This window comes from Vespula pensylvanica, chromosome 11, assembly GCF_014466175.1.
Source record: "Vespula pensylvanica isolate Volc-1 chromosome 11, ASM1446617v1, whole genome shotgun sequence".
NCBI classification, from domain to species: domain Eukaryota; kingdom Metazoa; phylum Arthropoda; class Insecta; order Hymenoptera; family Vespidae; genus Vespula; species Vespula pensylvanica.
In genome coordinates, this window is record NC_057695.1 from 7,127,100 (window position 1) to 7,142,022 (window position 14,923).

The 14,923-nt window shown below is 29.0% G+C and overlaps 4 protein-coding genes across 6 annotated transcripts in view; 2 read left to right on the plus strand and 2 right to left on the minus strand.

The window, feature by feature from the left end:
- The first annotated feature begins 2,391 nt into the window (after positions 1-2,391).
- LOC122632865 (ESF1 homolog) lies at positions 2,392-8,833 on the plus strand. The gene is made up of 8 exons (XM_043820129.1): positions 2,392-2,448; positions 2,804-3,438; positions 3,524-3,702; positions 4,022-4,126; positions 4,202-4,402; positions 4,474-4,696; positions 4,766-5,526; positions 5,589-8,833. The coding sequence occupies exons 2-8, from the start codon at positions 2,817-2,819 to the stop codon at positions 5,703-5,705; spliced, it is 2,208 nt and encodes a 735-aa protein (XP_043676064.1). The 5' UTR covers positions 2,392-2,448; positions 2,804-2,816; the 3' UTR covers positions 5,706-8,833.
- Positions 5,859-11,038, minus strand: LOC122632864 (zinc finger protein 329-like). 3 transcript variants are annotated; one of them, XM_043820127.1, is made up of 8 exons: positions 10,698-11,037; positions 10,227-10,427; positions 9,962-10,064; positions 9,572-9,891; positions 8,873-9,256; positions 8,395-8,752; positions 8,018-8,319; positions 5,859-7,898 (listed from the first exon to the last, which is right to left on the minus strand). In XM_043820127.1, exons 2-8 carry the CDS (start codon positions 10,401-10,403, stop codon positions 7,347-7,349), a joined length of 2,196 nt encoding a protein of 731 aa, XP_043676062.1. In that variant the 5' UTR covers positions 10,404-10,427; positions 10,698-11,037; the 3' UTR covers positions 5,859-7,346. The 3 variants fall into 3 exon arrangements, with proteins under 3 accessions (XP_043676062.1, XP_043676063.1, XP_043676061.1); XM_043820128.1 differs by having other exon boundaries at positions 10,227-10,367; positions 10,698-11,036; XM_043820126.1 differs by having other exon boundaries at positions 10,227-11,038.
- Positions 11,039-11,346: 308 nt separating this feature from the next.
- On the minus strand, positions 11,347-12,808 carry LOC122632872 (thioredoxin domain-containing protein 15). Its single transcript, XM_043820143.1, has 4 exons — positions 12,488-12,808; positions 12,194-12,390; positions 11,888-12,114; positions 11,347-11,816 (listed from the first exon to the last, which is right to left on the minus strand). The coding sequence occupies exons 1-4, from the start codon at positions 12,531-12,533 to the stop codon at positions 11,462-11,464; spliced, it is 825 nt and encodes a 274-aa protein (XP_043676078.1). The 5' UTR covers positions 12,534-12,808; the 3' UTR covers positions 11,347-11,461.
- Positions 12,809-13,278: 470 nt separating this feature from the next.
- The window catches only part of LOC122632871 (glycoprotein-N-acetylgalactosamine 3-beta-galactosyltransferase 1), a 5,821-nt gene continuing 4,176 nt past the window's right edge, over positions 13,279-14,923 (plus strand). Inside the window, exon 1 of the mRNA XM_043820141.1 lies at positions 13,279-13,738. The gene's annotated coding sequence lies outside the window, so the exon portion shown is untranslated. The remainder of the gene's footprint in view (positions 13,739-14,923) is intronic.

Sequence of the window (14,923 nt, forward strand, 5' to 3'; positions counted from 1 at the left end):
CGCCGCAATTATTTGCCGACGTAAACAATGATTTCAACGTTATTACGTGTGAAATAATCAATGCGGATTATAGTCCAAATATTTTCCAAGCGTTTCACGTTCTAATGTATTACGAGTGCTATGTTTGCGAAACGTTATAAAAATAAAGAAAAAAAATTTATATAGCATTTTATTTTCACTGTATTATCTTCGCGAATATTAGTAGGAGTAAAAAAAGAAATGGTCAAGCAAATTCAAGAATAATTAAGCAATTAGAAAAATGTTGTAAACATGAAACAAACATCGTGTATATCCTTATAACTATTAAAATCGGAAATTGGCCTAGGCACGTTGGAACGACCAAAAGATAAAAAAAGTCGTGCATGTCGATACGAAACGGCTGATATCCCGTGATGCCTCATGTACAAATTCGTTTAGGAGGTTTTAACGATTATTAGAGATTTAAGACGTCTTTTAAGGACGTATCAAGTACGAGTAATAAATGGAGAGACTACCCTGTACACACGAACACAACACAACACACACGGACACGCACACACGTTCCGAAACGTATCGGTATATATCGTTTCGTAATTCGTATCTCTATTAAAATTAAATCTACGCACTTGTGTATGTATACGTGTATAAAAAGGAGCAAGAAGACAACAAGAAAAAAAACATTGCAAATACCTAATACCCACTGTAGTTAGTGTAATATTATTTGTATAGCGTCGCCTCGTATTACAACGAGGATACTACTCCGTGTACTTTGAACCCTCCGTCAAGCCCTTTTCCTCTTCTTTATTAATCTATCTCTATAGAATTTCTTCTATTTTAGAACGCGATATCGCAAACTTCGTCTAATAGCGAGCAGCGAGAACGTACATTTGTGATAATACGAAAGGACCTCGAAGAATCGTTCGCAAAAAGAACACAAATTTTAACGCTTTCACGGTAGAAACGACGAGGTAAAATTTATATCGATTTTCAACACTTTTCGTAATCGATCCTAAGCAATCCTTTTTCTAACACAATTTATTTCAAGCGTAATAATCAACAAACTGTTTAATAAAATTAATTCTACATTCTAATATCCGTTGAACTATTAGCTTTTCTTAATACGATACGGTATCGCTCTCTGGTAAATGTTAAAAATTAATTAATCCACGGATATCTGTTGATTATTATAAAAATGTTCGAAATTGTGTCGCAGAAAATAATTAGAAAAAATAATGAAATAAATCGCACTAAGTCTGATCTATTAGATTTTACGATCAATCTTATTGGTCTTTTATTCGTTTATTCGAAAATGCGTCGATCGTTGTTGTCGCATAAGTTGTATCATAAGTGTATATACAGCGCGTATTACTTCATACTACATGTCTCATATGAACTAATTAAAAGGTAATCAAAAATAATCGAACATATACGCGCTTTATATTACACTATGCGTATTTGCGATGGAACGTGAGAAAAATAAAGAAAAAAAATTAAAATCGTCGCAATCTATGTATTTATAATATCTATCTTTCTCTATCGCATTTCTCGTTAACCGCTCGTTATTATAAAGAATCGTTATCGAACAAAATATGTCTAACTTAAGCCTATTTTACCTCATCCAATATGGTATCAACCTCTAGACCATCTTTTATTATGTACTCCTCTCATCAGGCAGACGAATTTCACAGTCGGACTCGTTCGTCGTACCGATCTATTTTAATTTTAATATACGAGATATACCTCATGTTATGTGAAAAGAAAAAAGAAAATAAACGAGAGAGAAAGAGGGAGAGTGGGAGAGAGAGAGAGAGAGAGAGAGAGAGAGAGAGAGAGAGAAGAGTGGAATCGAACATTCGTGCACATTTCCTATTTGATTTCCTACGGTTTGTCCATAATGTTTATAAGATGCTGTAATTTGTGTGTCGTGTAATTTAAATATACGATGATATATATATTATATATATAATATGTATTTATATGTATACGTAATATACAATTCCTATTCGATCGAATATATTCATATTTTTCTTTCATTTTAGACTGCACTACTTCTGGAAAAATAATAAAAATGGCGTCTTTTTATTCCAAGATAGGAAACTAGTAAGTTTATTTTAGATATAGTTTGCTTCAATGATATACATTTAAAAGTAAAACTAATAGAAAGTACGATCAAAATGATTTTATTCGTTAACAGATTATGCAATATTAATAATGCGCACATATTTTAAAATTATTTCACATATTCATAATTTTGCACAAATTACAAATTGTTTAATTTTGTTTCAACGGCTAAACTCACCCAGTATTTCCATCTAGCGGCAAACGTGAAATCAATTTTCAAAACGGCTTGGTTAGTTTGTATATTTTCAATCGATATTGTAACGATCGTCTTTATCAACGGAAATATATAAACACCATTTACTTAACAAAACGTGCAATAAGTGTATCAGTCCACGTGGGAAAGTACACGTGCGTATTTAAAAAATTTTTCAATAATAAATTTTTGCTACGTTTAAATGCACTTATTTTTGTAATAATTATTTTTGTAATTAAAATCGATTTAACGAAACAACATTGCTAAAGGTAAAGCTTTTCTTTTAAACATAACCTGAAACATCATAAGACATTTGGTAACTAATAGGGTATTACATATCATAAAATCATTTTCTAATAATTTTTAAAAATATAAAATTGTATATTACTTGATATTAAATTATAAAAGCTTAGCTGGTTTTTATTTATGTTCTGAAATAATTTGTAGTATTAAATTTATAATATATTAACCTAGTACAACAGTTCATTATTTTACTTCATACATTTATAGTGAAGCCATCATTATGGATACTATACTTACTGATAAACGCTTTGCGCATATTACCAGAGATCCTAAATTTAAACGGATTCCAAAAATTGGACGTAAAATTAAAATAGATAAGCGATTTCAAAGTATGTTCAAAGATAAAAAATTTTCAATAAAGTATACAATTGATAAACGTGGAAAACGTATTAACCAAACTTCAACGGAAAATCTTAGGAAATATTATGAACTAACTAGTAGTGAAGACGAAACTACTGCACCTGAAGCTAGTTCCAAAACAAAAAAGGCTAGAAAGAAAGGAATATTGAAGCATAGTAATAGAGAAGTAGAAAATGAGGGTGTGGTCCACCAGAAAGATGACTCAGAAGAGTATATTTCTGATCAAGATAACTTAATATCTATACAATCAAAGGAAAATACGAGTGTAGATATAAATACTGATAACTTATCAGATACAGTTGATTTAGATTCAGATTTAAGAGAAAATGAAGAACAATTACATATAAAAAATAAAGATGAAAATTTAAAACTAACAGATCAAGTGAAAGAAAGATTACAAGATCTCTCTGTTAATTATGCTAGAGGTGAAGGAGTTTTATTAACTGATAGTTCTTCCGATGAAGAAAGTTCCGAGTACAGTGGTAATACATGTTATCTTGCTATTACAGCTTAATTGTAACAAAATTTTTATATAAATAACTGAAAACATAGTCATTTAACATTTAGATGAAAGTGAAGACATAGAACATCGTTGGGGTGAATTAGATAAAGATGCGGAAACGACAGAAGAAAGCACTCGTCGATTAGCTATCTGCAATATGGATTGGGATAGAATACGTGCTGTGGATTTAATGGTTCTATTTAATTCATTTTTACCCAATGGTGGTCTTATTTATTCTATTAAGGTAATATTAATTATTCTTAACTAAAAACATGCGTTTTATTGAACTATTATCCCAGATTTACGTTAACAATTATCAGCAGTATATTAACTAACATATAATACAATATTCCGGATATTAAAATATATCTTATATGTATCTTAAAATTAACAAAAGAGGAAAACAAATTTTTTAAATGCATCAGTTATATAATAAAAAAAGATTATAATTCCTCGAAAAAACATGGCGAAATTTCGAATAGAAATGGTTATAAAAACGGTTGAAACCAATTTTTTGACTAATCGAGCGTTAACAATTGTTACAAAGTCTGTCAATATTACAGATTTATCCATCAGAATTTGGTTTACAACGTATGAAAGAAGAAGAAATAAAAGGACCGGTAGAACTGGTTAATGATAAAACAGAAGAAATTCATAGTAAAAGTGATGTAAGTTCGATAATTTATAGCACGTATAAACATTCTATAAAAATAAACGTATTTATTTCTTCTTAACTATTATAGAATGAAGAGGGCTCAGATTATCATATGGAAAAATTAAGAAGATATCAATTAAACCGATTAAAGTATTATTATGCAGTGTTGGAATGTGATTCCGTAGAAACAGCAAACAAAATTTACACAGAGTGTGATGGTATTGAATACGAATCCACAGCAACAAAATTAGATTTAAGATTTATACCAAATGACATGACATTCGATCAAGTATGAAAATTCTTTATCTTTATTTATTATAAACTTTACTTCGTGCATTATAAAAAAATATTTTATTTTAGGAACCTCAAGAAGTATGTACTGAATTACCGGAACTTTCAAAATATCAACCACGTCAATTTACAACTACTGCATTGCAACAAGTGAAGGTAGAATTAACTTGGGATGAAACAAATCTAGAAAGAGAAGAAATAGCGAATAAGCTTAATTCTGGAAAAATTAACGAAATAAATGAAAATGATTTACAAGCCTATTTAGCAAATGCAACTAGTGATGATGATACAGGTATTTGTCATTGACAGTAATTATAAATATTTTTACATCATGATAATATATAATATGTCCGTATTTTAGACAAGGAAAGTGGACAAAATAATACACGTGAAACAGAAAATCAAGATGATCCAAATGCACCTAATGATCCCATTGAGAAATATAAGTCCTTATTGAAACAGTTAGACAAAGATGAAGAAGCGAAGAGAAAAAAAGATGTTGAATTAGAATTTACATGGGGCATAGGAACGAAGGAGAAAGCAGAAAAATTGGTCAAAGAAAAACTAAATAAGGACGAAGATTTGACTCCCTTCGAAGAATATTTAGCAAAGCGAAAGGCCAAACAAAAAGCAAGAAAGGAAGAATTAAAGAAATTTAAGGAATTACGCGACGATAACATACTGAATTCGGGAGATTCTGATATTGATTCTTCTAAGGAGAGAAATGGCCAATTACGTTACAAAAAACAAAAAATACCTGAAAAAAATAGCGACGTGAATTCGTCTACAGAAGATGGAGAAACGAAACATGCAGATGAATTAGAATTACTTTTAATGGATGAAACTGAGAGTGAAAATAAGAAACATTTTAACATGAAAAAAATTGAAGCTAATACAGATTTATCAAAATCTAAACGTAAGAGATTGAAGAAAAAGCAAAATCTACAAGAAATTGAGAAGGATGATTTTGAAGTGAACGTGAAGGACACTAGATTTGCTGCACTCTATACATCGCATTATTTCAATATTGATCCTGCAGATCCTCATTACAGAAAAACTAAGGGCACTGAAGCGTTAATTCAAGAGAAATTAAAAAGAAGAACCGAAGATATTCCAGTCAATGTAAGTACTACGTCATATTGTATCATGATAAATTTTTATACAATTTTTTTTTTTTACATTAGGAGACGGAAAATGGAAAGAAACCATTCAAAATTAATAAAAAATTGGATGTAGAATTACAAGCATTAGTTAAGTCTATAAAGAGAAATACTAGAACTAGATTTCAACCATTAAAATGATAACTTTGACGGTAAAATTTTATCTAAAAAGAAAAAAAGTTAAAAAAAACTATATCACTCAAATTCTTTCAAATATCGAACGTATATCTATTACTATTTAAATTTTACTAAATGTATTGGTATAATGAGGATTGTATTATAAAAAATGCATGATTGTTGTAATACGTTTTATTAGAGTGCGGATTTCATAAGCAATGTTTATTACATATTACACATGAATATATAAACATCTATATAAACATCAATTTTAACACAGTCACTTACAACATTTAATTTCTTTTTTTTTTCACACACATTTAGTAATTCATTTTCATTCTTTACAACATATTAAATAAACATTCTTGTCGTAAAATAATTAGCAAAATTTGATTTGTACTCATTTAGATTATAACTTAATCAGTCAATCTCAGATTTATCTGAGTCAGCATTGCTTCTATTTCAAAACTATCAAATATGAAAATTAAAAAACTACAATTTTATGATTTCCACTGAAGGAAGTGTACTATCGTAAAAACAAATAGTTTATTATTTTCATATTATTTTTCATTTAATATCTCTGGAGATAATAGCAAGTCGAACATTTAACAATTAGAATAATAAACATTCATATACTCGATTAATGATTAGGATTATTCTTCCATATCTTATGCAATGCACTATTTCTTAAACTTGCTTTCAAAATAAATAATCTCTTTAGCGATCAATATAGCTAACAGTATTTTGTAACTATTAAAGATATGTCTATTACCAGTACTGTACATAGGATTATTGTATTTTATAAAATAACTATCAAATTTATGTGTTCATCAGTTCCGCTTCAAATCTAAAATTAGATGCTTCTCTTTCTTTAGTTATATGTAAACTATTCTTTAGTTATGTGTATCTTTGATCTATTGCAAAGCCATAACAAAGAATTTCAAAGTTTGAAAATATATAATGCAAATACAGTAACTATTACTCGATATATTTTTATCTACAACGAAGATAGAAAAGTGAAGTATATTATTGTCTAAATATACATATTTTTCTCTCATTCAGAGAAACAAACGATGAGGAAGACTGAAAAGATCTTTCAACAAAAATAACATTGTCTAAGAAAAACAGAATGACAACATTGGATTCTGTGTATAAAATCAGAAGCGGTCTGATTATATTCTTTTTACTTTCATTACTTTCAATATAGATAAATAAATCATCTAAATAATATTAATATGATATCCATTCACTTAATTTAAAATTTCCATTTAACTCGATCAGGATATACAAATTTATGAATTTAACTTAGTAAAACATACATTTCTCGAGGCCTTTAATTGATGTAAACTAAAAACAATAACTTTCGAAAATAATTTTCTTTTGTTATTTGCTTTCAAACTGAAGTAAAAGTTCGATGCAATGGCATTAACAAACCTATGCTTATACCATAAAATTACATTATTATCACAAATCGGAGTTATAAATTATATTACATTATAACATTTTTGTAAGAATTATGAATTTTACAAAAATTTTTAAGAGAAATTGACGCTAATAGCATTTAAATACCATATAGTTAGACGGAATCCAATCTTTTCGTTTCCTAACGAATAAACACACAGAAAACAGCGAACTACGAATTAAAACGACTAGATTATCACGATTTTAATCAGTATCTTCTGCCCCAGAAGATTGTGCGACAGTTACAGAAGGTGGTATAATTAATTTATCATCTTCCATATCCTCTTCTGGAAACAAGAAGTTATCGCCTTCGCGTACTTCTTCTTCTCGGGCAGGTTCCGGTGGAATCGATGTGTCTTGACCATGCTGTTTCAAGTGATCTTTTAAAGCAAATGCTCTGCCATAAGATGCACCACAGACATAGCAACTAAATTTTAAATTATTATCTTTTTTATGTGTTTGAATGTGTGCTCTTGCTGCATATAAGGATGCGAAAGGTCTGGAACATTCAGTACAACGGAATGGCTTCGTATGACTGTTCTTATGACCAGCCAATTGGACTCTGGTTTTAAAGGTTTTGGGACAGTAAGGACAAGTATAAGCACGCTCTTCTCCATGCGTAAGTAAATGATGATTATATACCGAAGAAGCTTTAAATCTTTTGCCACAATGTTGACATCCATATGGTCTTACTCCTGTATGCGTCCTCATATGTAATGTCAAGCAGTACGAAACACGGAAGGTTTTACCACAAACCTAACGAGGGAAAGATAATCGTTTCTTTCTAAAGATGTTTTATACCAATATTGCATACAAATTAATGTATCAGAATCATAAAAATATAAAAAGAGAAAGAAAGAAGATATGATGCATACTTCGCAAACATGAGGCTTCTCTCCGGTATGAATACGTTCGTGTTTTACTTTCTCGTGTGGTCTAGTAAATCGTCGACCGCAGTGTTGGCATTGATAAGGTTTCTGAGTTTCGACAGATTCATTTACTTCATTTACGACGGGAGGAGTCGGAGATTGTGACTGACTCAACTCGTTATGCACTGCAGCGTGCATCGCCAAACTATCGGCAGAATCAAATTTTCTATTACAAATTGTACAAGTTACGGAATCACCTGTATGCAGCGACATGTGTGCTTCTTTATATGATTCTGATAAGGTTTTACCTATAAATGGTTAACGACACACTTAATGAAAGAATATAATTTATTATTTATTATCTACACAAAAGATGAAATTACCACACTCGGGACAAGTAAACGTTGCGTCAAGAGTTCCTTCTGGTGCATCAACGTGTCGTGCTCTCACTGGCGCATGCATTCGAGAATGCAATCGTAAGCTTTTGTGCGAACAAAACTCTGTACCACATGTAGTGCATAGGAACACTTGTTGATTAGAATCAGTGTCACCTTCGTGTATCCTTGAATGAATTTGTAATGCGTTTGGTGTAGCAAATGCTTGATCACAAATGTCACAATGATTATTACCATTAGGACATATATGTTCTTCAAAACATGCTAATTTTGTAAATTGCTGCGAACACTGATTACATTTGTACATTTTCGATGGGGCAGTGGGAGCTGTTGTTTTCTCACTCACCTTGATATATAAAATATAAGCTAAGTCGTTACAGATATTATTTAATTATAATATTTTACAATTCTATTATATCGTATAGTTGTATATCGTATAGTTTGTACTATTCAAGAAATGCCATACCTTCACACCTTCTACATTAGAAAAAAATTTCTCGATCATCGGTGCCTTCGTGGATTGAGTCGGTGGTGCGATTGAAGTTTTGTCCCAAAATTTTTCTATTTGTACAACTTTTCTAGTATATAATCTTCCTTCGCTATCTACACATTCTTCGCTACAAAGGGTATTCATAGTTTCAGGTTGTGGATTAATAGCATTCTCAGATTCATTTGGGACAGTAGTAGTAGTAGTAGTAGTAGAAGTCGTGGGTACGGATGGTAACTCATCTAATGGTTCTGCCATTTCAAGCAACACTTCTTGACCATCATGATATTGTTTTATATGTTCCAAAACAGAATTGAAGCTCATGTCACAACTTGTACAACTATAAACTGCTTCTGGTTCTAGCTGTGACAAACAATAATATCCTTTAAAGCTAACGATAAAAATATAAACTTAACACTTCAACGCCCATATTTAAATTATTGTAAATACTATTTTCGTAATATTTTAAAAATAATTTTCTAATGAAACATCCCTTTTTTGATAAACTCTGAAATTAATAGATAAAAAGTGCTAGCGTCAATTTTTAAAAGAATTATTTTAGACCTATGGATTGGAGAAATAAAAGTAAATATTATAAATTGTATATGAAGATTCCAATCATATACATGCATGTGCAAAGATATAAAAGACAATAACATGTACTTCCTTCACTTTTACCTCACAGATTTCCTGCTTAACACGAAGTAATGCAGGATCATTAATTTCACCAACATCATTTATATGGTCCAAATTTATCAAAGTACTAGTATCTCCAACCAAAAGTTCAGAACTACTGGATAAAATGGTAATTATATTTTTATCTGCCGATTTATCTTCTATGCCAGATGTCGATGGAGTCACTAATGAATTTGAGGTTGAAGATTCTTCTACTGTTTCATTAATAATACTGTTTAATTTTTCTGTCATATTGAAGTCCAGTGAATTATGATCTACTTGTGATTTGTCTGTATCCATCTTTTCTATTACTTTAATGTCTCCTAGTATTTGTGTCAGAAATAATATTCAATAGAATAAAATAAATATACATGAAAGAAAATTGTTACACACCATTTTCATCAACTTGAATAGTTTCAGATCCTCCTACTATCATAATACCACTATTATTTACAGTTGCTAAAAAGGTTTGATTAATTTGCTCGATATTTGTATCCTAAAATAATATATATAATATATTTCATATATGTAAAATACATAAATATGATGTTTAAAACATATATAATAACAAATAAACAAATTTCATAAATAGTAAATATATAATAACATTAGCACAAGACTATACATTTTCGTATCGTAAATTCGAAACATGATATACCATTAGAACTTCGGAAGCTGTGACAGTTTCTTTCGAAGTTTCTTGCTCCATATTTTCTTTATTAACTTGATGTATCTCCTGTTCTGAATCTTGGCCACATCTATCCAAGTGTTGTATCAACGCCATTACCGAATCTGAACGCTGCGAACATCCAGGACAATACAAATTGTCCGTCATGCTGAGCAAGTGGTACTTCAAAGACTGTGGATCGTTAAATGTTTCACCACAGCACATCGGGCAAATTAGATTCAATGATCCCATCTCTCTCTCTCTTTTTTTTTTAACTCTTTTTATAACAATCTATCTAATCTTTTATCTATTAATTGTACTCAAATGTCTCTTAATCTAATCTAAATTTAAATTAAATTTGCACACAATTTTTTTTATAGAAGAGCTAACCTGACGTCGAACGATAAAAAATATACACAATCTAAATTTATAAAAGCACCGAACAAAGTCATTTTATCTGACCTGATATGTCAGCTTTCTTGTAAAAAGTCCACTTATTTGTAGTTATTCTGTTTTCAAAAAGAATCACCACTTTCAACCGGCATCAACGGTAATAACAAATCCATTAGAGACGAACTTCAGCGCAAACAATTGCCGTACACAACAATCATGAAGTTAGGGAAGTGATAAGCGAATCGCGAAGTCGGCCATTACAGGCACAACGCAAATCCGATGAGTAACTATCGAAGTCAAGTTCATGTTCGTCGAAATAAAAAATAATATAGCTTCTTTTAATATCAAAAATATAAAATGAAAACATAATGTAGCTTTTTCCAATATCAAAATCATCATGTATGAATTTTATCAATCTTAATTGTTATAATATTTAACATTTGCTAACATTCTATGGCTTTTATAATCAATTTTTATCATTATTTAGACACTCAATTGACAAAAAATGCGCAATAAAATTATCGCTGACCTGAATTTTCGTATACGACAATAAATTTGTACAAATAATAATTATTACATATATACAAAAAAAATACTACCGTAATAAATTATATTAATTTACATGAAATACTTTCTACTTTAATAGTTATGATCATGGTATAAAAAAAATTAAATAATTGGTATAAATTATAGTAAAAGTAAAATAATGGGTACATTATTCGGTTTTAAAGATGATATATATTTTTACTTATCAATGTCAAATATCACAATACTATTATTCTTAGTCAAACTTTTTTAGTTGGATGAACATATTTATTTTATTTACAAAAAATCTAATCTACATGCTCGTGCTGTGCGTTACTTTCTCGCCATGTATTTTGAACTAATTCAATGAACTGTTGCCACCATCTGCTTTTTGATGTGAAATATAAAGTACATGCAGCAATGAAAACCCAAGATAGTACTAAACAATAATCGGTTTCATTGGAAGGTGTGCTAGATACTGGACCACTGAAATCTGCAGATGTAACAAATAAAGAACCACTTGTTTGAAACATTGTAAGATGTGTAATAAATTTTGCAAATAACTCCAGAGTGTAAACAGTGCTATTAAATTTAGCTACAGGTTTTCCATTATGTACTAGCATCAATGTTGGTACTCCTACTATTCCATATTGTGCATTAAAGCTACAAATAAAAAAAAATAATTTAGAAGATAAATATTGTACATTTAAAATTGCAGGTTATTAATTACATACCTTTGATGTCTTATTGCATCTATAGCTATACATTTTATGTGAGGAAATGATCTAGGTAATGCATTGAAATGTGGTGCTGCTTGACTACTGAAAACACACCATCTTGCATAAAACAAAACTAATACGCATGTTCCTGGTTGTTGTCTACCATCCTTGTCATTTCTAGTTCGGTTTGACGGTCCAGGTTCTAAGATCAGCAATTCCATAAATCTTGTTGCGTTGACTAACTATAAATAATATTATATAAGATTATATAGACTTTTAAGCTTATCAATGATAAATAAGTAATTTATAATACTGTCTTACTTCCACCGGTCCATAAGTCTTGTCGGTTAAACAATTTACTTTCGTTGTATTAGGTACAGAACTATTTTCTAATGATACATTCGTCGTTGGTTCTAAAACTTCTTGAATAGCAGTTACATCATTATCAGAGAGATTCTCCTCAGATTTTATTTGTACAGCACATTCGTCAGTCTGTCCGAATACACTTATTATCGAAGCTAAATAATATTAATGATAACATTAAAATTGCAAATTTATAAATCATCCTTTTATTCGTATCAATTCATATCAAATTGGAATACTAAGAATTCTCACCTAGTACTAGCATAAATAAACTTAATCTTCTTTCTAAAATATACATCTTACGTATGTAACCTAATAGCGCAAGTTGAACATTTATTTACTAGAACAAATATATAGAATGCAAACGAATAATCAAAAAATTAGTTACACATGAATTACTATAAGATTAATGTATTATTATATTTGAAAGATAGTTTACGAATTTCAATTCATCCAAATATATTTGCATTATTTTCATTTTCACTTATCGTTTATTAATCATCAACTTTCGACTTTCATAATCTAAGAAAATCGATTGTACAAGCTAAACATAACTAATATCAATAACAGATACGCCAACGATATTACAGCCATTTGAGGTTAAACTGATAGTTTCAGTTTTAGTAGCGCCCTCGTCCACAGGAAAATTTTGGAAGGAACAAAAATATTTTTTACAGAAAATAATTAAATCCATGTAATTTGAAAAACTTGTTATTTTAATAATAAAATATGGTACCAAAATTGTATATTTATCAAAATTTTCAATGATTAATAAATGATGCACATTGATTGGCTGAATATTACGCGGTAAATCGTAAAAATTCGATTAAATATTATTAGTCTATGTTACTTTCCAAAATTTTAATATCTCTATTAATTCATGTAACAAATGAAGCATGTAATTAATAACGTTATTAAATTTTTACCAAACTAGAAGGTAATCCGAATCAATCGTAATGCCATATGTGCCACGTATGAAAAAAGACGCCTAAATTATAACACAAGAGGCCTCTCTAGTTCTTTCATTCATCTTGTCAATGTTTTCGGTATAGATTTAATAGTTGCCGGCGGATGCTTGCGACGATAGATAAAAGTTGTCGTGTTTTCGTTCGCTGATTTTATATTATAAAAATTTTATTTTACAATAAAAATAATGATAAACATTTATATTTCGTATTACGTAGTAAATATTCGAAAATTTTAATGCGAATATAAATGTAAAATGTATATAAGGATCAGAACCAGTAAAGTGCATACAATGCATACAAATGCAATATTAATTTCAGTATTATTGTCACGTCACATCAAGGATCATGCAGCGAAGTAAACATTTTCGTGATTATGGTGAACTCTTCATTTACCATTAAGAATATAGAAAAAGATCTATTTCTATTAACTTCTCTCATGAAATAAATCCGTGTACCTGAATGGATAAAATTGGATGATCATAAATCAATTACTATGAAACGATTGATTAGCATAATGTGTAAACATTTTAATACGGTATGTATATTTTAATCATGCTTACATTATTTTACATTTTTTAATATAACAATTTTTTTAATACTTTATAACAATAAGATTGTAAACACAATTTTAGTATAGACTTTAATGTTTATTTATAATTGTATAGTAAACATTTTTGATGCGTGTCTGTAATGTGAAAATGGTAGTAAAAAATATAGTTCAATTAATTGACAAATCTTTAATATATTTATATATATATACATAATTTCTACCAAGAAAAATTATAAAATTGAATTAGTAACGATAAAACATATATATATATATATATATATATATATATATATATATATATATTGAAATAGTTACGATGAAAATTTAATTAGCAACAGTAAAACGTATATTTAATTAACAACAGTGTGTGTGTATGTGTGTGTCTATACATACACACACACACACATATGTTCTGGTACATATTGCAAAATCAGCTATGAGTCATATCCCTTTAGTTACATTTGCTTGTTGCGAATGCATTTGTGCATATATGCATTCAGCTGTCCATGCATGACCTTGCGTTAAACATGTATGAACAGCATAATTTATATTGTATGTATGTGAATACAGGCATTATATTGCATAAGAGAAATTGTATGTAGCATATTAATAATGCACATATACAAAACTATTTATATATGGAAGCTTATATTTTACTTTTACCTGTATATTGATAATATTTCACATAGTTAAGCAATGAATTCTGCTAGAATAAACATAATATCTTTGCTTAGATAACTTATTTTTTATCAGATAACTTAAAAGTTTTTTTGTATGCTTTATTATTAAAAAGAATTATAATATATATCGCACTATGTTGTGAAAATAAATTCTATTATTATTAAAACTTAATGATATATTATTTCTTGATAATTTGATAATTCAATAAATGTAATCAATATAAAAAATCAATATAAAAGAATGGAAGACAAATGTATTCTCCTACAAAATGAAAAAGTACAGTAGAAAATTTATCTATCTTTAATAAAGATTTAGTATGTGCTATTTATTGCATGTGAATAGTCTATAATACATTGAATTTTATCAACAAATATATAGTATATTAAAATATAAACTCTTATTAGAAGGTAAGTATATCTGTAGTTATATAACATAAAATGGTTTTGTGTAATTTACAATATCAAAGAAATATAGTATATTAGAAAAAAT

Bases quoted from the DNA above. Each gene is read 5' to 3' on its own strand.
- LOC122632865 (XM_043820129.1), top strand. From the start codon at position 2,817: ATGGATACTATACTTACTGATAAACGCTTTGCGCATATTACCAGAGAT. The intron at 4,403-4,473 runs GTATGAAAATTC...ATTTTATTTTAG, and splicing joins ATGACATGACATTCGATCAA to GAACCTCAAGAAGTATGTAC. The intron at 4,697-4,765 runs GTATTTGTCATT...TCCGTATTTTAG, and splicing joins AACTAGTGATGATGATACAG to ACAAGGAAAGTGGACAAAAT.
- LOC122632864 (XM_043820126.1), bottom strand. From the start codon at position 10,487: ATGGGATCATTGAATCTAATTTGCCCGATGTGCTGTGGTGAAACATTT. The intron at 9,892-9,961 runs GTGTGTAACAAT...CACAAATACTAG, and splicing joins TATTCAAGTTGATGAAAATG to GAGACATTAAAGTAATAGAA. The intron at 8,320-8,394 runs GTAATTTCATCT...AACCATTTATAG, and splicing joins GTTTACTTGTCCCGAGTGTG to GTAAAACCTTATCAGAATCA.
- LOC122632872 (XM_043820143.1), bottom strand. From the start codon at position 12,533: ATGTATATTTTAGAAAGAAGATTAAGTTTATTTATGCTAGTACTAG. The intron at 12,115-12,193 runs GTAAGACAGTAT...TATTATTTATAG, and splicing joins AGACTTATGGACCGGTGGAA to TTAGTCAACGCAACAAGATT. The intron at 11,817-11,887 runs GTATGTAATTAA...TTTTATTTGTAG, and splicing joins GATGCAATAAGACATCAAAG to CTTTAATGCACAATATGGAA.